This window comes from Metopolophium dirhodum, chromosome 2 (assembly GCF_019925205.1).
Source record: "Metopolophium dirhodum isolate CAU chromosome 2, ASM1992520v1, whole genome shotgun sequence".
Taxonomy (NCBI): Eukaryota; Metazoa; Arthropoda; class Insecta; order Hemiptera; family Aphididae; genus Metopolophium; species Metopolophium dirhodum.
In genome coordinates, this window is record NC_083561.1 from 14601670 (window position 1) to 14628965 (window position 27296).

The window sequence follows — 27296 nt, forward strand, 5'->3', positions numbered from 1 at the left end:
TGACATTATATTATTATTTAATATTTATTTACAATAATATTATTATTTTTTTATTAATTATCGCGATTGTTACTCTTGGAAGTTGTGTACACGTCGCACGTTTATTGATTACTATTTAAAATATATACGTTTTTCTAACGGTCCCTAAAGTGTCGATGATTTGGCGCCAAAATTTGCGTGTCTTGTGCCATCTTGTCGAACGAGCGTTTCGGTGGATTGACCTATTTATATTTTTTATGTTTATCCGTGCACAACCCATATACCTAATCCCGTAGTTGTACAATACTTATACCATAACACGACTGCACCTAATATCGAGTTATCTGAGTTCACGGTGTTTGATGGTTTCGCGTAGCCCCAAATCCGTTGGCATTAAAAACCAAACGCGGTGGCGATACATTCGCACGTGCCGCTGGTTTTTTTATCGTGGTATTAGTGTCGACACATGCACTCGGTCGAGCTGTGTGTGTGTGTTCTAACGGAAAAAACAAATTTCGCGTTTTTTTAATTTTTAACGACCTGTGGGGGTAAAAATGCCTGTTGTTTGGTGATCCGTAAAACTATTGCCGCCGTCGGTTATTTCAAAACGCCGGCCGAATCGAATCGATATTTTCCGTCCGTTTTCGCCCGCGTCTTGCGACATTCGTTTGGTTTTGCATCATAATAATATTCTACCCAGACGGCGGCAGCTCCCGTCGGTATGCCATTACCTATTATATATTATTATTAATGTTATATATTATAATAAATAAATATCCACAACGATTCGAAAACCGAATGCAAATATGCGTACACCTATATATACGCAATATAGTACATTATTATACGCATGTGACAAGTGCGTTCGCATATGGTACCTACATAGTATTAATATTATCTCAATTCCCGGTAAAAACACGTTAACCGCGGTCGGTTTTGTGCGCGTGCATTTTTGCTTTCGAAAAAAAAAAACAAAGCGGCAGACGTTTTCACTCGGATTTTTTATTACCTTTTTTTTCGTTGTCGTCGTGGCCGTGTTTCGCACAGTCGCACTGGCACCGAAAAGACGTGAAAAAAAAATAACTTTGAATGACAATGTCCAGACAATTATTGCTGTACGGTCCGTACTTTATGTCGAAAGCGTCTGGGGTGCGGTTGCAACCGAAATATTATAACCTATGGTGTATGTGTGTGTGTTTGTGTGTGTGTCCGGCTTTCACCGGCGGGACGTCTGCTCGTGGAGAGGTATCACGTGGGCGGTACGTAGTCGCGTCGTAAATGTCTCTACGCGCCGAGACCTATATTATGCATATATTGTTTTTTTTTAAATGCGCTCCACGTCCGCCCGTGATGAATTTACGGACGGATGAACGCTGCAAAGAGCAATTGACTCTATTGAGCTATATGTTTTTATTAGTCGGATATTGTGGGTCTGCTGCAGCCGTACAGTTATATTTATATTATTTTTCTCCGCGTGTTAATATTATATATTACCCATGTAGTGGACGGTTTATTGATCGAACGGATAACGTCGAATTTAATTATTATAATAGGATATGTACCTATATTAGGTGAAAGATTCATTAAAAAAAAAATGAAATCGATTTTGTTATGAAATTAGTCGTAACGTCGTTTCTCCTTGTCCCGTTTGAATATCCGTCCGTTTTTCTGGACGTTTGACGGTTTGTAATATCAAAACGTTGAAATAGGCCACTGTCAATGTCTGTAGACGTGCCCGGAGCGAACGTTACGCAACGGTCGCCGTTCGTCGGTTGCCTCAGCCTGTGCTGAGACATGCGTCCCATATCTCTCACGCCGGCTCCCTCCACTTTCCCCTCTCCGATGACTACCACATAATATATATTATACCATACCATTATTATAATACACGTATACACATTATTGTACGCACGTTACATATCGTATTCTTCTTCTTCTTCTTCTTCTGTATAACATTATATATTATATAGACGTGTGTACACGACATCGGGTTCACTTTCTCCAAACTCGGCCTCACCATTACGTACGCCGCGTGCTCGCCCGCCCGTTCACCCATTCTCTTGTTGTTTCTATACCACCACCTGTCGATGGTCACGTGCCCGAATTTTTATTTAATTTTATTAGGTACAACCAGTTTCACAATCCGATATGACAACGACGACGACACACACGCACATTATATATACAAAACAGTATATAATATTATTTGAACCGATCTCTGGCGAACTTGGCGGCAGTGGTGGCCGGTGGGCAGCTACGGTAGCAGAGCAAAGAGAAAACTGACGACGACTGTTAATTTTGCCGCGCATGGTCGCTGCCGTGTAACGTGGGGTGTAGGCACTATATTATGACGGTTTGGTGATACGATGATAATGATAATATGATAATGAGTATACTGAAGATGACGATGATTAACCGTCGGGTGCGGTTTGCGCGTTTTATCATAGTTGTGCCGTTTTCGGCCTTGAGAACATAGCGCCACGCCAAGTTGTCAAGGTTAAGCACGATTCGCTGCCGCACTATTCACGGATTTGACACTAAGGGGCAGCCCTCTTTAATTCTTACGTTTTCCTTTTCCCCGGGGTATACACATGCATAGATACACACACACACATACACACATATATATATATATTATGTACAGAGAGAGGGAAAAACAATTGCCATCAATATGGCTTTATAAGGTTAGGTTCTTCCATCGCGACCGCCCGATCGCGCACGGGACAATATCGTATATTATATTATAGATCCGTGCAGTTTTCTTCTCGAAGAAAAATAATAACGTTTCTATAATGACATATAGTCGCGCCATGGTGGCGGAATTGAAATTGTTGTACAAGTTTAAACAATATTAAACGAAACAATATTACGTGACTAAAATAAATATTTTTATTACGGTTTTTTTATACCAACGTATTTTGTTAGTCTACTCGTGTGTGCAGTAAAAATAATAAAATAAAATCCGCTTTTATATATTATATTATTATATATTGTATTGTATATTCGATTTGACGTTTGAAAACATTTGATCTAATCGGTTTTTTTATAAAAATAAACAATCCTGATTTGAACCCACTTGAATATTTTCCGGCGCCATGGAAATATTCATATACCATCAGGTACCGAAACTATATTTACTCAAGATTACATTTTTTTCGTAACAGCTACTTATTGAGTTAGCTTATTTATTAGCTATTTAATGACAATTTTTCTTATTGAACTTTAAGGCTTCCAATTATAATCTCCTTACAGCGTGTGTTGTAAAAAGTAGGACTTGCGTTCTCAGTCTTCGTATGTAATATACTATATACTATATATGACCCGAGGCGTTTGTTACTTAATTATTCAATAACAATAAGAACAAAAATAATACCTAATCACAGCATGATAATAGACGCCTCAACAATATGCTCGTTGTAATGTAATATAATAATGTCATAATATAGATTAATTTTAGAAAGTTATCGGTACGGTTTCGATAGAGCTCCCCTTGGGGTTGCCCCGTGAGGCTAATACATACGAGGTACAATATAATAGAGTATGTAGGTAATATATAGTACACCTTCTGTATACTGTGTATAGGTACTATAAAACAAAATCAAAATTGTTTTTCCGTTTCATTGCCCATTATCAGAATTCCGAAATGTTTCCCCGTTAGGTAATTCAATGGTTTAATTTAACTCGATTTGTGAGCTTTTGTTTATAATAATCCGTCGGGCCTGTTTAATGGGGAGAGGTGGAGTATATATTTCTCCTGTTGAAAATGGTATGTATTGTTGTGTCCATTCCGGGTTGTTGTTTACACCGCGGCGGCGTGTGGCGGTGTGATAATCAAGGTGAACCCGACGTCGACGGCAGCGTCGCCGCGACGACAACTTCCTAGTAATATCTCTCCGTACAACCATTAGACCTTCAACTCTGGAGCATCTCTTCCTGGTGTTCAGACTAGAATAGATTCGCGAGAGAAAAAAAAATCCGATCAATTTGTACTCGTTTAATAGAAGAAAAACGGAATAATTGATATTTTGCACTTGCAATATATTCAAAAACTATGCGCGTGACTCACTTGACAATATGTACTATTATGTTGTGTAACTATTATACATTTATACTTTATGACAAGCCGCTTATATACCTGTATTGCCAATATAAACGTGGGAATATATAATTAACTCACTTAACTGATAACCAGGATTTGTTTAAAAAATTAAATGCATACTTGCGTATACTTAATGACAATATCGAAATTAACCGATTTTGACAAAAATGCGTTTACCGATTATTGGTACACAATGAGCTAGAATTCTCCAACTTTAAAAACACGTAACTTTAAATAACGTAATATATCTTCCAGTAACTCATCACTATTCAAACAACGACTTGGCTCTTTTTTATGTACACCTAGGAGATATATTATTTTAGGTAGGCGTCTATCTATAATATATGTATAATTCATTACCTATCTGTTACGTATGTAATCACTTCACAACTCTCTCCTATATACAAGTATACAACACCACCCATTACTGCAGTTGTCTTATATTTCCTGTGGAATATCAATGATCGTTTTTTATTCGTATCATCTATTACTCACAGGTTTAACCCGTGAACTCGATTTCATTATAGTTCTTATATAGGTAGATATATTATAATTTATAATATATATGCGTATAATGTGAAAATATTTTATGCAACCTAGATGGTTTATTTCAAACCATAGCTCTAAACAAAATTCAAAACTTGTCGTTTCATCAAATTATTACATGTGTACATCGTTTTATCTTGGTCTGCTGTTATCACGTTTTACGAAACATTATTTGCAGTATAAATAACTCTACTGTGTTTCTCTAATGTTTCTCCTCCGTGTTTACAGTCCAAACAAACCTAACACCGATTGTCGGCATGGTTTCTTCTACCTATCTGTACGTCTGTACCGCGTCACCAATTTATCATCTGTTTACAATTTGTGCACCCTTTTCTCACAAACAACGTTTTATCTATATCATCCAGACGCGTTCTCGTTTGTCTTGTTATCTGGGATATAGGTAGTCGCTGTAAAACATTTATACAGGCTGCATACATTTATCGTTTATGTGTCATGCGATAAATTCCAGCTGTGTTCTAGTGCGATTGGTTTGATTTAGGAATTCTTTTCCGCGATACCAACCGCAAACCAAGTCAGTATCACTGATAGGCATTACGCATATAATATGATATCACCAGTCGTAAACTCTCGGGTCTGTAGTCGTGCGAGTGCAGCTCTAAATTCGTGTCAACTGCAGTCTCGTCGGATCTCGTTCGCAGCGATAACGACTTATGCACCGGACGAAAAGTGCATCAATTTTGCTCAATTACGATTACGCTAGGTGTTACGCTAATCCGGAGGCACGACCTTCGGTCCTCGGCGATGGATACGTGCGAAGAGCCGGCAAAACCGAAGAAAGTAAAAGCGGAACTCGGCGGCAGTTCTGCACGCACTTTCTTTCGTATTATTATATACAAGCTATTATATTATTATTATTATGTGTTCATAACTCTCATGGCGCACTCACTTTTCTCCACCGCGACTGGGCCAAGGCGAATGGCCTTGACCGTAAATCGTGTGCATAATAATAATATATACCAGCGCCGCATTCGCATTCGCACTGGCGCGCACACGCGGTCTTTGGCTACCACCAGCCACATCGTCGGGATCGCAAACGCATCTCTCTCTCTCTCTTCGAGTGGCAATCGATCAATCAATATGCATCATCATTAGAATTAACGCAACAACAGAGCTCTCGTCTTGAGAATCAAAAACCTCCGCCCATGATAATAATAGTGTCGTATTGTACAATAATAACATATACAAAATATTCGTCAGGCGATTTGACGCGCGTTTTCACTCGGTCCCGCTCACCTCCACCTCGTCTTCCTGCAGGCTAATAACGCGCTACTGTTATTGTAATTTCGAGTTTTTTCTTTTCTTTCCGAATATATTCTCTCCTTGTACGTACATATCATTATTGCACGTGACGGCTTAGGCAGCGGCGGCGGCGTTCAAGTCTCCGAACACCGTGACCGGCCGGCGGCGGCGGCTGCGGCGGTGGCAACGTCGCAACAACCGCGCGCTAGGCGAGTACATAATATGCACACAATCGTCGTTCGCCTCCCCGCTTATTGGAATAGTATATTATTACATAGCCGCCGAGTCGCGCGCGTGCGCGTAGCTACAGCGCTGCCGCTTAATTGCGTAAGCGGCGTGTATCCATCGTTCGTGGCGACTTCGGCGGTGGTGTTATTCTCAAGGCCACACGCCTTCGAGATCGTGTTTGTGTACGCGAGTGCATATAATATACAACTACAAAAATCGGTCACCTCCTTATCTCCCTCCGTCTCGTTCCCAACATCCGAGCACCATACATATAATATTGAAATATTATGATAATATCGAATTTTATCGAATAATATTGGGATATTTGCAGTGTGTTGGCAATAATTGTCTCATTCCATCTCAACAACCATCGTTTATAAGCTCGTCGCCGCCAAAGACCTTCCTCTTATAGATATCACATCATATATTATACTATTGTCGTCCCATGAATACACTCGTAAACATTTCGCCGCGATCGGTTTTTAACGAGCTTCGCGATAACGTACAACCGTAGAAATTCCGCGAAGAGCGCCGAGACAATATGTTGACCGGCGGGACAATATCGACCGGTGGCGTAATCGGACGACGACAACGACAACGACGGCGACTATAATAGTACGGCGACGGGATAATAATAATAATAATAACAACGATTACGGCAGCTTGGAACGAATGGAAACGGAATCGAACTTACGATATAGCACTTTAATTCCGGAGACTCGGGTTGAATAAAATAACTCGAAGGATTTCGATAGCAATCTGAAAAAGAAAAGCTGAGCTTTAATCAAAATTTAAAGTCGAACTTATGGGCGTCCGAGTGACATAACAATATGTGTTGTATACATAAATCCTTTGGCGGCGATTCGTTATCCTTTATATTATTATAGTATACGCATATACCTTCGTTCCACCGAGGTTAGGGTATATTATAGAAACGGGATTATTCCCTATAGTCCGCAATCGATTCCATCCATTGATGGATCGCAGCGGTAACAGTGCCGGTGGTGACGACGGCGACGACGACGTTATTTCGTAACTTACGCAATGCCCGCTTGTAATTATTTTCGTTTTAACGCCCAATCTCGATATGTATCCACTAAAATTACGTTTTGAAATCGCGCGCATATCCTTACGCAATGGAACCGTGGCGCAATTCTCACAAATTCACCACACGCACTTTCATGCGTATTATAACATTATTATTATTATTATTCGATATGTGTATATAGTATTATTGTCAGATCCGATTGGAAATACGCTTTTTTGCCCCGACCGACGTTATATTTTGTTAAATCGTTATTATTATTATTATTATTTTTGTCTACCAATCCCAGGTTGTATTAGTGGTTTTGTGATCTTAATTTTTGTCCGAAACTATGTGTAAAACGTAATTGTAGCATAATATTGTTGGTCTTATTTCGACCAGCTGACTGGATTATATGATTTATACTTCCAACTGCATATAATGACGTATACCTAACATAGTGTGTGTACATAGTAGATTCTATATTATATTACAAATATTTTGACGTTTCTTCCAAATACGAAGCGTACGTTGGCGGTTGGCGTGCTGCAGATATCACGGTGGAGACTTATCACGATCGAAATATTATAATCGACTGACGACGACCATATGTTTTATTATCACAATCGGTGGTCGCGTATTATGTATTATTATTATTATTATTATTATTATTATTATCCGCCGTGTGTATCTAATTCTTTTTTCGTTACTCCCGTGCGTCATAACCTGCGCTATAACCGGTTTGTGTTTACGGCAACCATACCAGCATATTTTGTTTTTTTGTACCGAGATCTGTGCGGCCGGAGCGTAATTATTATATGTATTATCATTATATTATTTTATACTTAAAAAAAACGTATATAATATAATAGATATGGCTGGTAGGTACACAATATAACAAAAACAATATCAGCATCATCGTCGTCGTGTATAAATACAACTATAATAATGGTACAACGACGTGCGCGCGTCAGCGATTAGGATTTTATAATATATCGTCCGCAAAAATGTTTGTATTTTTTTTTCGTTCACTTCTCGCCATGGCATAATAATATTCGTCGACCGCCAAAAGTCGTTTTCGTCCCCCCCCCCATCATCCCGCCCTCTCCGTATTATGTTTATGACTTTTACAACACAATATAATTATGTACACGCACGCGCGCCTAAGAATTATTATTGTGCGTACAGTGTAAATATTGTAATATTTTAGAATTGAGTTCTGTTTGCGCGCGTAAAGGTAAAACTGAGCTGAATAAAATACACCGCAACGTCGTCGTCCAACGGTGGTAACTGGTACATGGTTGGTGCAGGGTCCAGCGATATATTATTATATCATTATTGTTTATTGCATATTATAATGATTGCAGCATGTACGACGGGATGTATGTAGTTTATTTTTCTTTTAAATTTGAAACCACTGACCCATTTCGATTTCGCGTCGTTAAGACACTGTCGCGACGGTCAAATAACCGTCAACAATATATCATTATATATAAGCCAATACATCTGTAAACTCTGCAGCCGAGAGTTTTTTACTATTTTTATTTATTTTTTTTTTTAACCATTTGTAACAATAACGATATAACGACGGTGAAAAACTATATTATTCGGCGTTCTTCGTACAAACCCGCGTGTGCACAGAGTCATAGTCATGGTACCTATATACTCGCACGACAACGACGACGATGATAATAATAAAATATTAAAATATATATATACATATAGCATAATATAGAGGATGACTATGCAATACAGCCGCCGCCGTCGGATTCGTCGTTACGCCAAGCGGCGTCCGTCCCTCTTCTACCGTCGTCGTCGTATGTAACGCGTTCCGTAGTCGTCTCGCGTATAATAATAGTAATAATATAATATGTCGGTTTGGTAATAACTTTAATAATAGGAGGTACTTTTTATTTTTTTAAATTTTTTTCACTATCATTATTGTTCTCCCGTCGTACAGACGTGGCGGGGAAACCTGTGCGATGAGAACCATTGTTGACTAAAAACACATACTCGTATATAGGTATAATAAATGTAGTCTACACACTTATCCTCCACCGAGTACACCGAGTTCGTATATTATAATATTGTTCGATATTGTATCGGAACGATCATTTTCTCAGCCACGGCGTATATCCACGAGATCTTCGTCGACGGTCGATGCTCAAAATATTATTGTTATCATTATCGCGCTTTAGCTCAAAATTCGTCGATTTCTGTTTTCCTATTTAAATTCTACACTACATGCGTATAATATGTTCCCCCATCGTTTTCGTGACTCCTCCCCCCCCCCCTCCCACCGCCAAACTGGCTCAGCGTTCAACAGTGATATTAGTTGGAATTTGATATATTATATCATATACAGTCACTATATATTTATTATATTCTATCAAATTTCGACGACGCAAACTTGCAGGTGGTCGGGCGCTGTTTTTTCGCATACATATTCGTTAATCTCCGCCACCGGCGATACTTGCACCCCTCCTACGGTTTATGAGACAGGATTTCCGTCGTCCGTTTCTCATTTGGCTCCGTGCCGCCGCCGGTCGCGAGTGGCGTAATCGTGGTCCATTGTTTTTAGCGATCTTACGACGTTGTGAAACAAATTATTTAATAATTATTATCGCGACAACGATATATTATATTATACCTATATAGACAGAATCACAACAATATACAATACCAAAAGCTTCAGCCACATTATAATAGGTATATGGGTTGGGAAGTTTGAGAGTTAAAATATTTTATGTTATACTACTGACTCTTTGGTTGAAGAAGGTGGGGTTACGTTATGTTCTCATTTAATATTTTAATAAAAATGTATTACCTATACATTAATTGTACCTATTTATAAAAGCAATATAAAATATAATAATAATATATTTGTTATGCAAATATTTTTAAAGCCAGAAAGACATATTAATATGAAAATAAATTTTAAATATAAATTCCATTTCACAGCCAAGATTATGGCCGTACCCCTCCCCGACACCCCTAGCTATATCGTCTATATATAGGCCTACGACACGTCATATCATTATGACGTGTTTTTCGGTGGTAGGTATAAAGTATAGACAAATACCTATAATAATATATTTAAATACATTAATTATGGTTTAACGTAGTTGACTAATGGTATGTCGTGTTGTTTTTCAGCCGTCCGAGCCGACAGGATGCGAGGAGGCCGAAACAAATTCGGGCCCATGTACAAACGGGACAGGGCGAGAAAGCTGCAGATGATGCGTCAGCGACAGATGGCCGTGCAGACGTTGCGCGGCGGCGTGGTCACGTCGGCAGGGGCCAACAACCACCACCAATTCGCCATGTTGGCCGGCGACGCGGTCACGCTAGGCCAGTACCCCGGTTCCCCCATAACGTCCTCGGTGTCCAGTTTGCACATCAAACAGGAAATTCAGATTCCCCAGGTGAGACGTCGTTCGCGGTTTTCATATTATATTATATAGTGTTTACGGTTCAGAAACGTACTAGAAAAAAAATTACCTAGGTAACACAAGCAACGACGATTATTTATTCGCCAATTGGCGATGACCGTCTCTCGGTGCAGTATACAATAATATTATACATCATAAATCACGATTTTTAAACGTACCTACGATTCGACTGTATATTATATAGGAAGCGCGCATACAATAATAATTTATAGCACACCGCCCCTATCTGCAATAACAACCGCGGAGGCGCAATCAATTTTTTATTTGATTTACCTTTACATCGTTTCCAATATTGCGCCACTGCGACAACCATTGCACGCACATAATATTATTATAATCGACGTTCGACTTTTCTGTTTTCAAACTGTTGTACGCCCGACAGTGAGCTTCATATAAAAATAATAATTATATGTTATTGTCTCTGAGTACCAATAATAATAACGGTGTGTGGTGTACACCTGCTTCGAAACTGTTTTTTCCCACCGGACGAACGCATATCATAATAACATAACAATGTTATATATTGTATTTGCGTGGGCAACTTTTTGCATTCATCAATTTCACATAATATATTATAACGCGCAGAGTTCGTCCGTCGTTGTTCGTGGAGACCGCGATGCGGTGTTTGTCTTACGCGATCGCGTAGGCTCAACAAAATGTGCGTAGTTGTTTAAACTGGTACGAAATGGAAACTCGACACCCCCATTATCATTATGTCTACATTATACGCTCGGCGTGAGCCAAAAGCCGCCCGTCTCGTGGGTTTCGATATTTTATTAACGGCGGGCGATTTGCGCTCCGAAGAGGATGTCAGCGCACTATTTGTATTTTGTTTACTCACTATGCAGACCCATGCATGGCGTAGACAATGTTCGTACCAACCTTGTGTGTGTATTGTTAGCTTCAGTCCTAGAGTGAATTTATCTATTATCGAACTTTAAGTCAAGAAAATTATCCGTCTTCTTACGTTGACAATTTTACAATGTTTCCATTTTTTATGCGACTTATAATATGTAGGTATGTAAATGTTACAATTTAAAAATTTATATCTCGCACAAACATTGAATCATCGTAAAAAAAAGTCAACGTAATAAAACTGCAGACAATGTTCTTAGCTTTAAGTTTTGTAATGGGCCAATTAAATTGAATACTAAAGCTATAAGAACTCAAGTTGGTTCTGCTGAACGTCCATTTGCTATGTTGCACTGCGAGGATATCAGAGAAAGAAAAATATATAGTGCGTTTACATCCTCTTAAACTAAAAGTGTATTCCATGTCACCGACTCAGAAACCCATAGATTTATTAATGTGATATATTATTATAATATATTTGTTTTTGAATAGGTGTCTTCGTTGACATCCTCGCCCGACTCGTCTCCCAGCCCGATCGCCGTGGCTCTGGGCCAGGCTGGACTCGGGTCTTTGACCACGGGCGCCGGTGGCACCACGTGTGTAGTCAACCAACACTCACAGATGACGTTGCAAATCGTGGCTTCGGCCAACGGCAACAACAATAACAACAACACTAGCAGCAGCAACAACAACAACAATAGCACGGGCGTGACCAACATGACCGGTGCAAACGGTGGAGTCCCGCCGTCGCAACACCAGCAACATCACCAGCAGGCACAACAGCAACAACAGCAACAGCAACAGCAATCGGTAGTACCGGCCTCGACCTTGTTGTCCGTAAACAAAATGTGGTCGCCACCGTCGTCGCCTAAGAACTACCTGTTGTCCGCGCACCAGCAGCAACAGCAGCAACACCACGTGCCACAGCAGCAACAGCAGCAACAACAGCAACAGCAGATGGTGGTGGACGGTGGCGGTAGCTCGTCGACCGCCGCGACTGCTAATGGTGGCGGCAGCGGCGTCAAAGGCATGTCGCCCATGATCCGGGACTTCGTGCAGGGACTGGACGACCGGGAGTGGCAGAGTTCACTGTTCGGTCTGTTGCAAAACCAGACGTACAACCAGTGCGAGGTCGATCTCTTCGAACTCATGTGCAAGGTGCTCGACCAGAATCTATTCTCTCAGGTGGACTGGGCGCGGAATTCGGTGTTCTTCAAAGATTTAAAGGTAACGATCATTGAACGTAACATTACATTATTATAAATATTCTTGAGTTAGATATATATAGATTTCATAAAGTTAAAAATAGTAACATTGATTGAAAAAGTAATACAGAGGTAGAAAATACAATGCAAGATTAAATAACATATCATACGTAACAATAGATAAAGTTTTTTATTATGTTTTGATTTATATGTTTACGTTTCATTAATTGGTCGATAAGGTGTTTCCGATAAGAATTGTATGTTTCAGCTAGATTTTCGGAGATTCTGAATACTTTACTCTCCTTGTCGTCGTATATATTCTGGATTTTGTTAAGATATGTTTAACTGTGACAGAGATAGCACAGCAGTATGAGCAAATCGGGGAGGGTTTTTTCTCTTCATAACGTTCAGGCGAGTATTGCCTCCTATTCTGACTTCTGATTCGATTGATTCATCAATGGAGGGCCCATACTTTCTTGTGGTGTTGACGCGGGGAAGGTCCAAGGTTGGACACATTTTCATTGAGCTTGGAGGTTGATAATTTGTTCCGTTCTTTCTCCTACTGACAGGTGGGTTAAAATATTATTACGTCACATAAAAATTTTACGACTGTGTGTTACAACAGTTGTCTATATTGAGCCGAGTTCTTCAGCTAGGGACGAACGGTCTCGCAGATTTAGGTCGGAAAAAAACCCGATTTTCCACCGTTCGATGGGTGGTAAGCCAATACATGCACATACACCCATAGTATAATGTAATATTTTAATATATTCGAGCGACGGGCGATGTACGCAATGTGTGCTATTTACGGACTCGAAAACCTATATATAGATGGACGTATTGAAAAAAATGATATAATATGCACAATCTCGCGCGCGTGATCGGTCTATTATACGAAAACGACGGTAGACCGATCGTTTCGCGGTGGTTCGGGTTGGGTGCAAATATGATTGTGGGTGGGCGGGGTGGTGGAGAGTGGGTATATGAACATAAAAAAATGAGGCCAAGTTCACCGCCGCTGCCGCCGTACACACGCGCAAGCACCCAGCAAGTCGCCGTCGTTGTTGTGTACGCAACGCACTCGCATTCACGGTACGCGGCGGCTGGGCCTCGTACGTTTTTGCGCAATTGCGGCGCACAGAAAGCCCAACGACTCGAAACCGATTTGTGTGTGTGTGTGTGTGTGTGTGTGTGCGAGTACCTTAGTGTGTACATGTATCTATATGTGTGTATGCGTGTGTGTGAGTAGAACAATGCCGTCGATGCCGTGCGTGCGATTTTTTTTCGTATTTATTATTTAATTACGATTGAAATGATATATTATTATACTATGGCCGCCGAAAAACGAGTTGGCCGCAACAACGATATTATTATTATTATTATTATATTGTCGTTGTACCGTAACAGGTATATTATATCGCGTGGTTGCTCGCCCGGGAACTCGCGCGACACGCGAAATCCCGTGGGATTTGCGTATTATTTTGTCTTCTATGTAATAACAATAATAATAACTGTTACGGCACTCGTATTTAATATTTTATAATAATATTAAAACAACGAAAAGAAAGAAAACAGCGGTGTGTACATTATAGCGAGCGACGTGTGCATTCATCTTAATAATAATAATGTAATGTTATGCACACGCGTACCTATAGTCTATACCGTTGTACGACGACGACGACGACGGTTTTTAATTGCGGCGGCGTCGATCGTTTAAAAATACGAAAAAACAGTATAATAATATTATAAATATACAGTACAAGCACCGTGCAGCGAGCCAGCGAATAGCGCATGGCGCTCGGCCGCCACACCGTTGGCCCGGCACAAAGACAACCGACGGTCGCGGCACCGGCCCCGTGTACTGTTGTGTGTGGTAGTCGCGCGGCAGTCGTCCCGGGGGCCCGATTTAGGGGGTCGGCGGTGACGGCGTCCTCGGCGGTGGTGGTGTGCTCGCCGTCCGTTCCCTCCGCTTCGCCGTCGCCACCGCCGCCGCCACCTTTTGACGATGCTCATTATGTGTCGGCGTTGCCGTTCCGCTGCCGACGTCGTTGATAAAATACTTTACTATTATTATTATGCGTTTAATCGAGTCGGAACGACCACGGCGTCGCCTGCGACCGTACTCATAATAATATTATTATTATTTATTATGCATTATATATATTGCTTAGGTGTGGCGATGGTACTTGTGTGGTTTGCGAAATGCGATAGTACAATACGATCGCGCACGAATCGGAAATAAAATACGTTTTTACGTGATTTTAAACTAGTCTATACTGTGCTAAAGTTTTACAATATTTGAAAATATGTTTTTAATCATAATATTGTGTACCTTGCGTTTTCCTCACGGCACGATACCGACGGCGACGGTTATTGGAAATTCGGTAAAACATTTCGTTTTGTATTTGGTCATCGGTATATATTTAACACTAATAATAATCACTTTGGTGTGAGTGTTTGTGTTTTTTCTGGGTCATATCGTTTTTGCGGCGGAGGTATTCGCGCGCGGGTGACGTGTATAGATGGCCGGAAAGGAGCGCCCCCGCACGAAAGTTCGACCGTTGAGGCCACCCGCGCGATAAACCCGCCAGCCCGTCGTGTTTTTTCCCTAGTTTTTAAATATAGTTTTCATTTTTTTTTCCCGATACTTTCGATTGCTATCGAAACATTTACCAACAGAGTTTATAGGTTTCGATACTAATAATAAGTGGCAGCCGAGTTCCAATAAATATTTAAATATTTTCTCGAACTTAAGGGTTTTGATAACACTGATATATATTCCGTGGCCACGCTAATATATAACACAAATCGTGTATACACGTGTGTATATTTAAATATTTAATTGTCGAATGCAACAACGACTATGGATTAAATTTATTATTTTTTTTACCTGTAATTTTTAAGCTCGTTGTGGTTATATTTAAAAATCTAAATTAGTCAATCGACATATTTTTGAATGATGGAAACTATGCGCATATAATATTACGTGGAGATTCGAAAGTTCCAAATATCGTTCATATTTTCGTTGACAAGAAATCAATACATTCCGATTGTGTTCTGTCAATCATGTATGCATTTGATTACTTATTATTTATCAATAACAATGTGTGCTTAATAAAATAACACACATTTTTTATTATTTATGCAAATATCGAACAATTTGTTACGACAATTTAAAAATGAATGATTTTAATTATAATAATAGTATAGCGTTGCGCGTTCAGCTTTATAGACCGTTATGTTTTTCGGTAAAAAAAAAAAAAACGTTTTTGTTTCTATGTATTCGGTATCTATCGATGGTAAATCGATATTTCTGTTGTTATGCGCGGATCATCAAATAATAATATACTTGAACAGACATACATTGTGGACCGGACGGATATGCCGTACACGCGTGTGCTCCGATATCATTGGTACGATGGGCAACTCCCATTAGATACATGTATACCGATGTACGTATTATTATAATATTACACGACTGTTGTTCAGTGCACGTTAAACGACGAGGCGAAAAGTTTGCATTACGCCCGTGACACATATATTTCGGAATATATTTATATTCATGGCTCGGTTTCGGTTTTTTTTTTTGTTATATATAATACGCGCGTACGTATAACATAAAACAATATATTATGCGCTCTGCGAAACGGTTAAAAATCCAAAACGTGTTCTAAGCACAATGTAAAGTGCATAAACAATGTTTTATTTAAATTGAAAGAATACCGAGAGTATAATATTATTGTTTACTTCACAAAAATTCACACAAATTTTTTTTGGAGAATTTCTAATATATATATATAAATACATATTGTAAACAACGTGCGAGAACCAAGGTCAAGAGTCTCGCACATTGCAATTGAAAATGAAAAAAAACTTTCGTTTCTGAAAATTTAAAACTGGTATTACTATATTATAAGATATGTAATATATTGTTATAGGAGTCTCGGAGGAATAACGTTTTTGAAACGAAATTAATTTACTGGTCGGATGATATTTCTTGTTTACATCTTACGTAATGATTTATATAAATACATATAACGCAGTACATTTTATGTAATTTTTATTTGGATGTCACACGTGTTAACAATAATATTTTTGAAACAACCGATAGCGTATGACTGCATCTCTTAAACCATACAGTTTTTCATTTTTATAGATGTCCAGACTACGTGTACATTTTATACATCTTATGTAAGAGGTTTTTATTTTTAGAAAGCATGATGCTATCATACAAATTTCTAGTAAAAAATATGGGTTTTTAGTGTTACTGCAAGTATCTAAGGTCGCTATACCTTTGTAATATGTTTTAATATTTTAACCGTGGAATAACGTTAATCGAGTACATTATAATATACCGCCGTGTCATAATGATATATAATCGTGTTATTATAGTTGTATAATGATTCGGTTTTTTTTAAACATGAAAAACTTTTTTGAATTTATTTTTGGCCAAATGTCGGCTTCCCTTATTACGCATTTTGTGCAGAAGGGGTGGAATAGTAGACCGTCTCTGGGGAGTTTTCGGCCGAGAATCAGGAACGCGGGGCAGCCATCAAAGCGACGAAAAAAAAAACATATTATATTATTTATAATTCGATGTTGTACACGTATATAACATAATATATAATAATAACACTATGACGTTAGGTCGGTAGTCGAGGGGAGGAGGTCTAGGAGCATTAAGCTATCGCGTAAGCTAGATCGGCGGGGGTTAAACGTTCGTGGAGGGGTGTCTGCAACTAGGTTAATTCGGTTGTGTACGGTAGGTCATGGTCAGGCCAGGGATCGATCCTACGCTGGCGCGGGGTGGAAGGGACATACGTCATCGCGTTTGTGCGCGTGCGCGGGTGCGTGTCCGTGTGTGTGTAGGTCGACCGAGACGCCTGTACTCCGCTAGTCCACTGTCGTGTCCCATTTACTATGTACGATGCTATTATTATAAAGGCTTCGTTTTTTACTCAGCAGGGTGTGTGCATAAATATTATATTTGCCAGTTAGTCTTATAATGGTCGATGAATTTTTATTTCCATCGTTATGATATTATTATTGTTTTTGGTGTGAAACCCGGTTTCTTCTTCTTCTCAGTTTTATCGCATGAGTATTTGTATCCATCCTCAAAATGCTTCGTTTATTGTTCGATCGTCTATAATTCGCGCTCCAAATAAAGGCGAGGCGATACACACACGCGCCCGCGCGATACCGATAACATCGCCGCCGCCGTCTTGTTCCGATGACCTATTTTTCGGGTTTGCCAAAAAAACAAAACCGAAAATTTGACGAGTTGTCTCGATCAAGTCGATGTGCAAACCCTTCCATCCCGGCCAATTAAATGTGTATTATTTGCCTACGTGTTGAGTATTCTAATATTATCATGTGTTCTAGTCTTCATGGCTACGACGTTTATTCCCTCCGATATCGTCACATACGTGGTACACACTATACACCACGCGCGCCATGTTATACTATACTTGGTAAGTTATAACGCACTCTTCGGGTTCATTGTTTTCTTCGACCGACCGCGGGTTAAGAACACGTCTTGTGTGTGTATATTTATACTTAGAAACAACAATAATAAAAAACGCGTGTACACGCGGTTTTTAGTGTAAATATTGAATGTCGTGAACCGAATGCCAATTTTTGTCACCTTGAAATAATGTTCTTCAGAATAAACATCGGTGAACAATATTAAACGGGGAGGGGGAAGGGGAATCACACACGAACACACACTGCATGCGGAAGTGTTGAAAAAAACTAACAACACATAATATCAACATCACGCTGGACACTGACTCCGTTCCATACACGGACATTTGTCACTATTGTAATGCATTAATTTTTGCCCAAGTTCATCGGCCCGAGATTTGTTTAGTATTTCATTAAACGCATGTTATTATTATTATTGGTATTCTTATTATTAGTTATTACCGTGTGTGTGATGGTGCCCTTGTGTCGCGTCGCGCCGTACAAGCGACGAAGGCGGCGCGGCGCCCATCAGACGACACGTGGGCTTGGGATTCGTTCGTTTTTCCCACCCTTTGATACACAACATATTATTATAATAATTATGATATTGCAATTCCTAGTTGTTGTATATATCTCTGCACGACGGCGTCATATTTTCGCTGTACACAATAAAATAATGTATATATTATATATATATATATATTATATATATATATTATATATATAATATGTACTATATTAATACCATACCTATCTTTCCCTGATGTTTATTTAAATATTATAAAATAATACATAAATACATCGAGAAAGATTTTATTTCCTTAGTTCTATCAAAATCTAGCGTGGCCGATGTGCCTTCTTGCTCAATAAATCGCGTCCACACCTGTTTTAATATATCTAGTATAAGTATAACGCACACAACGTGTACCGGTACCTACTTATTGGGCTGATTTACACAAATTTTATTGTAATAACAAATAATAAAAGATATTTGATCATTTGACATGATGTACATGGGGACGGGCGACGAATAATCATCAAATCGATTTAGAGTCTTTTGCACCATTATTCAGTCCTCGGATTTGTGCAGTCAAAATGAAACGAGAAAGACACCTGTAGTGTTATTATGTGTTATTGAAACAAATGTATACGATTATGTCTAATCTACAGACGTTTTGTTGCTATATTATATAGCTCTTATAAACGGTTTGTTGATTACACAATTAAAATGTTTGAATTTCACAAATACCTACATATTATAATAATATTATATGCAGTGTTGTGCAACAGTTGATCAAACCGATTGTTTCTTGATTTTAAGACTAGAATAGTAAAATCTTAATTTAAGTCTTGAAACAATTTATAAACATTAAATAAAATTCTCAGGGCACCCACCTATGGTTGATGGTGGTGTGTGGTACAGGGGGGAGGGATGCTTTAACAAATCTAATTCAAACCTTGTTTCCTATATTTAGCCACATATTATGGCCACGATTCGAGAGCAGGCCGTGGGCATCGTGTTTAAACTTTTCCGTGACCGGCTCATTAATAGAAGAATTAGCCTGTAAATATCACAATCATGTTTCGTTCTGTGCATCACGTCACGATCCAGCGTAAAAAGGTGTTGACACGTACATTCCTATATTATATCGTTCAACCGGTTGTTCGATAAGTTCTTGTAATTATTATCAAAGCGATCAAACACTCTGACGTACAGTCGAGACGTGCACTTTTCCCCCAGTGCAGCTGCATTCGGTGCACGCAGTTATTGTCTCAGATGATGCTCAGAGATTATACTTTGACGTATATAACAACACAATATATAGGTGCAGTGCAAACTGCTGCGACCGGGAGATTTCTTGACGTCATTATAAAAAAGTAAATAAATAGTTATTAAAATGACGTCACGTGTTAGTTTTGCGTTCGGAACGTTTCGATATATTTTTAAAGTGCGGAACACATAATAAATCTAATACGTCTATATATGAGGGCCAAATATATTTTATAATAATATGTCGACAACGATGATACACACGATGCGTTCGTATGTGATATCGCAATTTCAATGATATTAAAAAAATAATAAAAATCCATATTATTATGTATAACGCGCGTAGGTAACGATGATAAAACTCACTCCCATGTTACGTCGTCGTTGTTTAGTATTATTATTATTATTATTATTGTACATATTTTGGCGTGTATCCAGTACGCCACATGTCAAGTGTCCCATTTTTATGATTACAAGGTTCTAGTGGATTAATAAAATCAGCGGGAACGCGTTTTAACTATATATTATTGTGTCTAATATGTAACAACGCCTATGTATATAATATTATTATAAATAGACATGGTGGCCAACCCTAAATAATGAAAAAGTTATGACGATGACGGCGATGATTAGGTATGCTGCACCGCAGGTCCGGATGATAATATTATTACGTGTCGTACGTTCCCATCTTGCCGAGGAAATACTCCGGTTTTTACTGTCGTTGTTTTTCTTACGGCGGCGTATCGGATTTTCCACGCGCGCGCATAAGTGAAATCGCCGGCATTGGCCTTGAGCCTCAAGGTCTATCCTGAGGTGAAAGCGGAAAACGCAGATGAGACGGAGTGTAAAAAAAAAAATAAGACCCACGTAATAACACGCGTAACGCTACTGTATTTTAGTTATTTTTAAAACATTTTTTTTTCCTTCTTTTCGGATTTTCGACCGACCGCGACGACAACTACAACTACTGACACACAGTAAAACGTATACAATAATAATTTTATCAAGACGTACTCGCAGCGAGTAGAATAATAGTAGAATTCGTATAGATGCGGTTGTTTTGTTACTGTGGTCGTTATTGTAGGTAGTAATCCTAGTTATTTTGTTGTGTTGTTGTTGTTGTTGTAGTAGTAGTGGTATAGTAGTTACCGCAGTATTAGGTTTTATAGTAATAGGTAATAGTAATCGTCGTCGTCGTCGTCGTGCATACGTCTCTGACTTGGACGAGAATATAAAAACGAAATTACCGTCCGACCGAAAACGAGTGCACGCAGTCGTTACGGATTTATATATATATACCTTACCTGTATTATACCTATTATTATTATATCATTATTATTACTATTATTATACCGTGTAGATGTACTTATATATATATATATACATATACGTATGTATGTGTAATACACCTCTATATACGGCGCAACCACCGCCGTCACAGACTCTTCTTTCACTTTTCAAGGTCTTACGATTCGTTACGCGTAAATGCTGCAAGTAGGTCCGATCATAATATTATACGCTCCGATCGCGCGATGTGCCGTGAATATAATATGTATATGTATACAATATATTTTTATACGCGTGTATAACGATATTGTTGTAATATAGGTACGCGAAGAGAATATTAGTGGCGGCGGACGGGGGTGACGGGAATTGATATTATAAATTAAATCGTACGCTGTTGTGTGACCCGCACCGTCGTAGAAATCGTGGTTACGAAACAAGACACGTGTCCCTGGTATAAACCCATCTCCCTGTATATATATTCAACCCCGCAGCGGGTAACGTATCTCGCCGTTCTCCGGGGGAGGGTAGACTTCACCCCGAGTCTGTGATATAATTAATTAAAAAATGCGGCGGCTAAGTACATATTATTATCATAATATTATAGGTATAACCATATTATGCGCATTTAATATTATAACGTCACTATCATCACCTAAACTTGTGTACTTACGTGCGTGTTACCGTTGATGACATGAAATTATAACGTCGTCGTCGTCGAAGGATGATGTTATTTCGTACCCGCTCGATGTATTATAAATTAAAATTACTGATATTGTTTGGCTTTTTTACATATATTTTGTAAACTACAGCGATTGCGTTGTGAGTCCGATTTTTACTAAACGTTTGTTTTTTTTCACGTTACACAGGTGGACGACCAGATGAAACTGTTGCAGCACTCGTGGTCGGACATGCTGGTGCTGGATCATATCCACCAGCACATGCACAACAACCTGGCCAACGAGATCATGTTGCACAACGGGCAAAAGTTCGATCTACTCGCTCTCGGTCTACTTGGCGTCACCACGATGGCTGATTGTTTCGCCCAGGTCATCGATAGGTTACAGGAGCTCAAGTTTGACGTTGGAGATTACATCTGCCTAAAGTTCCTGCTGCTGTTGAACCCCGGTAAGACGTCGTTTTATGGGAAACATTCCCTCTCCCAAACCTATTATTGCGTATACTGTGTTTTTCTGGAGGATTTGACGGTTAAATTTAAACGAAACGAGCTGAAATAACGTTGACAGTCAAATCCTTCAGACTACGCATCCTATATATAGGTACCGCTATAGAACGACTACGATTTTTAACGGTTCGGTGTTTGTTTTTGTTTTCTATTGCAGACGTCAAAGGGATTGGCAACAGTAAACACGTTCACGAAGGTCACGAGCAAGTGTTGAAGGCTCTCTTGGACTATTGCATCACAGCCAACTCTCAAGTACAGGTAAACGAGATTTGAAATAATATCATAATCGAAAATATACATTGCGAACAATGCCTAGCCGGTATTTAACGTCCCTATTTCGCGTTCATTTTTACAGGACAAATTTACCAAATTGTTGTCCGTACTGCCCGAAATCCATCACATAGCCACCAGGGGCGAGGAGAGTCTGTACTTGAAGCACTGTAGCGGCGGCGCTCCCACGCAGACGTTGCTCATGGAGATGCTGCACGCCAAACGAAAATAACAAAAATCACACAAGACACACATACACACACACTACTCACCACCAAAATATTATATATTTTATAACAATAATAGCGTATATACTATATACTGCTGTTATTATTATTATTATAATAATGATAATATATTATTATTATTATATTTAAAATATATATATTTAGATGTCCACACACAACACACCATCACCACCACCACCCCTTACACACACACACACACACACACACACACACTCACGCCCACAAAGTCAAATCGACATCATCTGCAATGCGAAGAACAGACACCACACCGCACGGCACTCCTCGCACTCGTTTACACGTAAGAGACACGTACATATAAAATTATTATTATTCTTTCGACCATCACAGGAATCATAATATTATTATATTAAAATCAACCAGTTTGATGATGATGATTTACAGCTCTAGCTGTCTGTCGGGCGGGTGGCTCGAGTTTAACCCGTTTTATATTTCATCGTTCGTCATACTGGTCATCAGTGACGCGAGCGAGTGTTATTTATTTGATATTTTATAATAATATAATATGATAATAATTGATAACATTAATCCGCGAACCCGTCCGGTGTCAAGGGGGACTAGTCTTGATATTTCGCATCGTTACACGCAGTGGTCGTGTTTTTACTACGCCGCGCTCGCGTAATATTCTAGCGACCGTCATATTATTAATAATAATAAATAATAATATACGATGTTGTATAATATACAACACCGCCGCCTACTTAATAATAATGTCAATAATACATCGCCAATTAGGCCGGTGATGTTTTCCCACATCGAGACATGGATTACTACAAGACTCCGAATCGTGTCATTCAACGGAATTAAGTAGTAGTGCTCTGCCTACCTATCTAATAATAATACGTGTTGATCGCACTGTTATTGTTTTTTATGTTAGTAATTTTTTTTTCTATCGAGACGATATTTCGCTACATGACGCCGCCACGGACGGATAACATGACATCCGATGATAGTCCCACGTCAATTTTTATTTCCCAACTTAACTGTGTATAATACCTATTATTGCTGCCGGTTGTGAAGTCCTTAACCCCAATTTTTTATTTTTTCAGGGTTGGCCAAATATTTTAAAAGACAGACTCCGTCAACGTCTATTTGAGCGACAGCCACGTTACCATGACAACTAAATAAGTTTTGAGTCATTACAGAGTTACCAACTGATCTCGTCGACAGCGTCATTACACACGTACGCGATGTTGGTCAAAACTACTCGTACACACCACATACACTGATGTACACAACATACACCAATACACACACATACACAAATACACACCACATAATTATTAATATTATTTATTATTAATTATTTAACTTATGTTTTTTTTTATATATATTATATTATAAATATAAGAAAAGTAATCCTTCCGATGACTAATGAAATAAGAGTGTACTATGTGCGCCCAAAAAATCCGATTATTATTATTATTAACTATATATGTTATGTTTATATAGTGCATATTATATATTATAGCATAATGCGTATGTATACATATATTTTTATTATGAGCGATATAGTTTGTATATATTATATTATTATAATGATTTTAATGCTTAGCTTAGGTATTTAATGTTTGGTTACCAAATCTCAAAAGGCCAGTAAAAGGAGATGTGCTCAAGGTTTAAAAATGTTTAAAAAAAGATTATATTATCTACAATATAATACAAGCCGTTCAGTTCCTAAACACTGTTCCAATTTTAAATAAGATATTAATCCGCTATGTTCGGTTTTCTCCTTCTTTGTATTAATTGCAGATATTTTGTTCATGAAAGATATATATAAGTGAGAACCATATGCAAAGAAAGAATGATAACAATAAATGTGTGTAAATATTGCTGTTTACAGTATTCGTGTGTTTTATTGTAAATTGTATTTTTACTACAAAATTGTAAACATGTTATAATGATTTGAACCAATTTACTATATCCGCACACTCATATTTTGTTTCTTTACGACGATTTGTGTAAAAAAAAATGTTAGTACATATACATATTTATTTATGTATATAGTATTTTTTAAATATCAATTGAATAAAAAAGATTAACTACCATTGCCTCCACAACAAGAGTACAAAATATTTTTCTAAAACCAACTCGTTATCTTTGTTAACCCCACTAGTTTTAGTTTTACCTTTCAAATTTTTTTTTTTGGGATATTTGGGCATAAAATCACTGATTCGGCATTCGTTTTTTGGATCTTGTTTTAAAAAAGAAAAACATTCCGTCTAAATAAATTAAATTTAAAAACAAATACCTAAAAATGTTTTATTTTATTTTTTCTCCTTGTAGTAGGTGATGGACAAGTTAGCGTTCGCCTTATTATATTTTATTTCCTCTACAAGTATAATATATTATAATTAAAGTTATCATATAACATATAGATTCATAGTTGTTTAGATTTAGAGATTTATTTATTTATGCGTGTATACATAGATTTATGGCATATATTATTATTATTATTATTATATACCTTTGTGGTTCATAATGTTAGGTGTTAAAAATATTTATTTTAAACAAATAATATTGTCGTTAAAAAAAAAAAAACAATTTTATGAAACACAAGAATGATTGTATGAAACTATGAGTTACCGTTAAATTTTTTTTTGTAAGTAATATTACTATGTACTTGCTCATTGTTTTTCTTTTTCTTATCTTTTCTTTTTTTTTTTTTTTATTCATCATTTATGCTTGTATTGTTCGTTCGGTTTGTCACAAGCGTGCGCACACAATATTCAGACATCTCAATATTATTTGATTGTACAATTATTCACACGGACTTACGTTCGATGTGCGTGTGTGTGTGTTACCGCGTTTGCGTTGACGCTTCCCAGCCTCTGTCTTCCTTTACATACGCGCTTGGGGCAGTGCGGTAACACTGCAAGTCTCTGTCGGTTAATGTTTTGTTAATATATATATATATATATATATATACATCGAGAAAAGAAAGAAAAAAATGTTTGAATTTCGACCAAAGTACTACAATGTTTCCAGACATATAATATCATATATGATATTATTTAACTAACTTTTTTCTCGAAAACTAATAGTTTAAAAAAAGATTTAATCATAATTATTAAAAAAAAAAAAGCGTCCAGGGTTTTCGTATGAATTCGTGATCAAACATTGTGATTGAATATTTTTTAAATAAAATATATAATGTTATTAATAATAATACATATTATATAAATATATATTTTGGAAGTATATTTCTTAATCTATTTTAAAAGGAAAATACGTTTTATTTTTTGAGATAATGAAATATTTAAGTTTTTATTATTGGTTTTAACACTGTTGGTTCTTTTGTTCTCCATCATTATTATTATTATTATTATTATTATTATTATTAATATTACTATTATATAATTGGCATCATTATTATTATTATTATTATCATTATTGTATAACTATATTTTGACCCTCCCTTAAGGTTTTTTTTTCAACTTTTAACCGCGCTTAGAATATAAGCTATGTATTTTTATTTTTTATCCTTTAGTATCGTATTAGTTATTAAATGAACATTTTATTATATATATGTATATTATAAATAAGTTGCGAGAACACGAAAAATAAAACATAGATTATGTTTCTCGTTGCTTCGGAATACAATTAAACACATATTTTTAAGAAATATGAAAAAAAAAATCCTGTTACCTCAATAAATTCGTTGCGTTTGTACCATATAATATATATATATATTATATTATAATATAAATAACATAATTTATATATAGATATAATTTAAGCTAATAATAATTATTATTAAATAAAAAAAAATATAATAAATACCATGTTATTAAGTGTTTTGTGTTTGTATTATCTATTTTTGATGTAAATATAGATTTACGTTTAATTTTATTATTTATGCGATATTTTTTTTTTCATTCAGAACACTTGATTTGTCTCGTTAAGACGTTATTATTATTTTTTTTTAACGAAATTAAAAATAATTTACACGGATAATTAATGGTACAAATTTGTGGTCGAGAATGTTTCTAAAACCTGTTACCAGCGTATTATTTTTATTCGTATTATTGTATTGATCTTAAAATATAATGTTTATTGATTACATTTGAATTTTTTTATTTTATTTTAATGTATTAAAAATACATAATATACCGAATGGCATCAAGGATAGTAGAGATAAATATGTAGGTGTACCTATAGCCGTAATTTGCAAAATATCGTTATTGTTGAGTGTTGGATTGTTGGATTTGGAGAGAGTAGATTTTTAAGTGTACTAGCTTCAGAGTGCTTGGGTGATTGAATGGGAGGGGGGAGAGATAAGCCTAGGAAAATTTATTCTCTGGCAATAATATTATATCATATTTTTGTCAATGAAGAGGTTATTGTTATCATGATGATAAATGTTTTATATACCACCTAATATATGAAAGCTCAGGAGTTCGTCCGTTTT

The 27296-nt window shown here is 37.4% G+C and overlaps 1 protein-coding gene across 1 annotated transcript in view; it reads left to right on the forward strand.

Moving 5' to 3' along the window:
- Positions 1 to 26950, forward strand: part of LOC132939209 (nuclear hormone receptor FTZ-F1-like) — a 64327-nt gene extending 37377 nt beyond the window's left edge. Inside the window, exons 5-10 of the mRNA XM_061006271.1 lie at positions 10293 to 10561; positions 11933 to 12667; positions 22033 to 22291; positions 22507 to 22607; positions 22705 to 23165; positions 23935 to 26950. Of these exons, the coding sequence (XP_060862254.1) occupies positions 10293 to 10561; positions 11933 to 12667; positions 22033 to 22291; positions 22507 to 22607; positions 22705 to 22851 (1511 nt within the window). The 3' untranslated portion in view covers positions 22852 to 23165; positions 23935 to 26950. The remainder of the gene's footprint in view (positions 1 to 10292; positions 10562 to 11932; positions 12668 to 22032; positions 22292 to 22506; positions 22608 to 22704; positions 23166 to 23934) is intronic.
- The last annotated feature ends 346 nt before the right edge of the window (positions 26951 to 27296 follow it).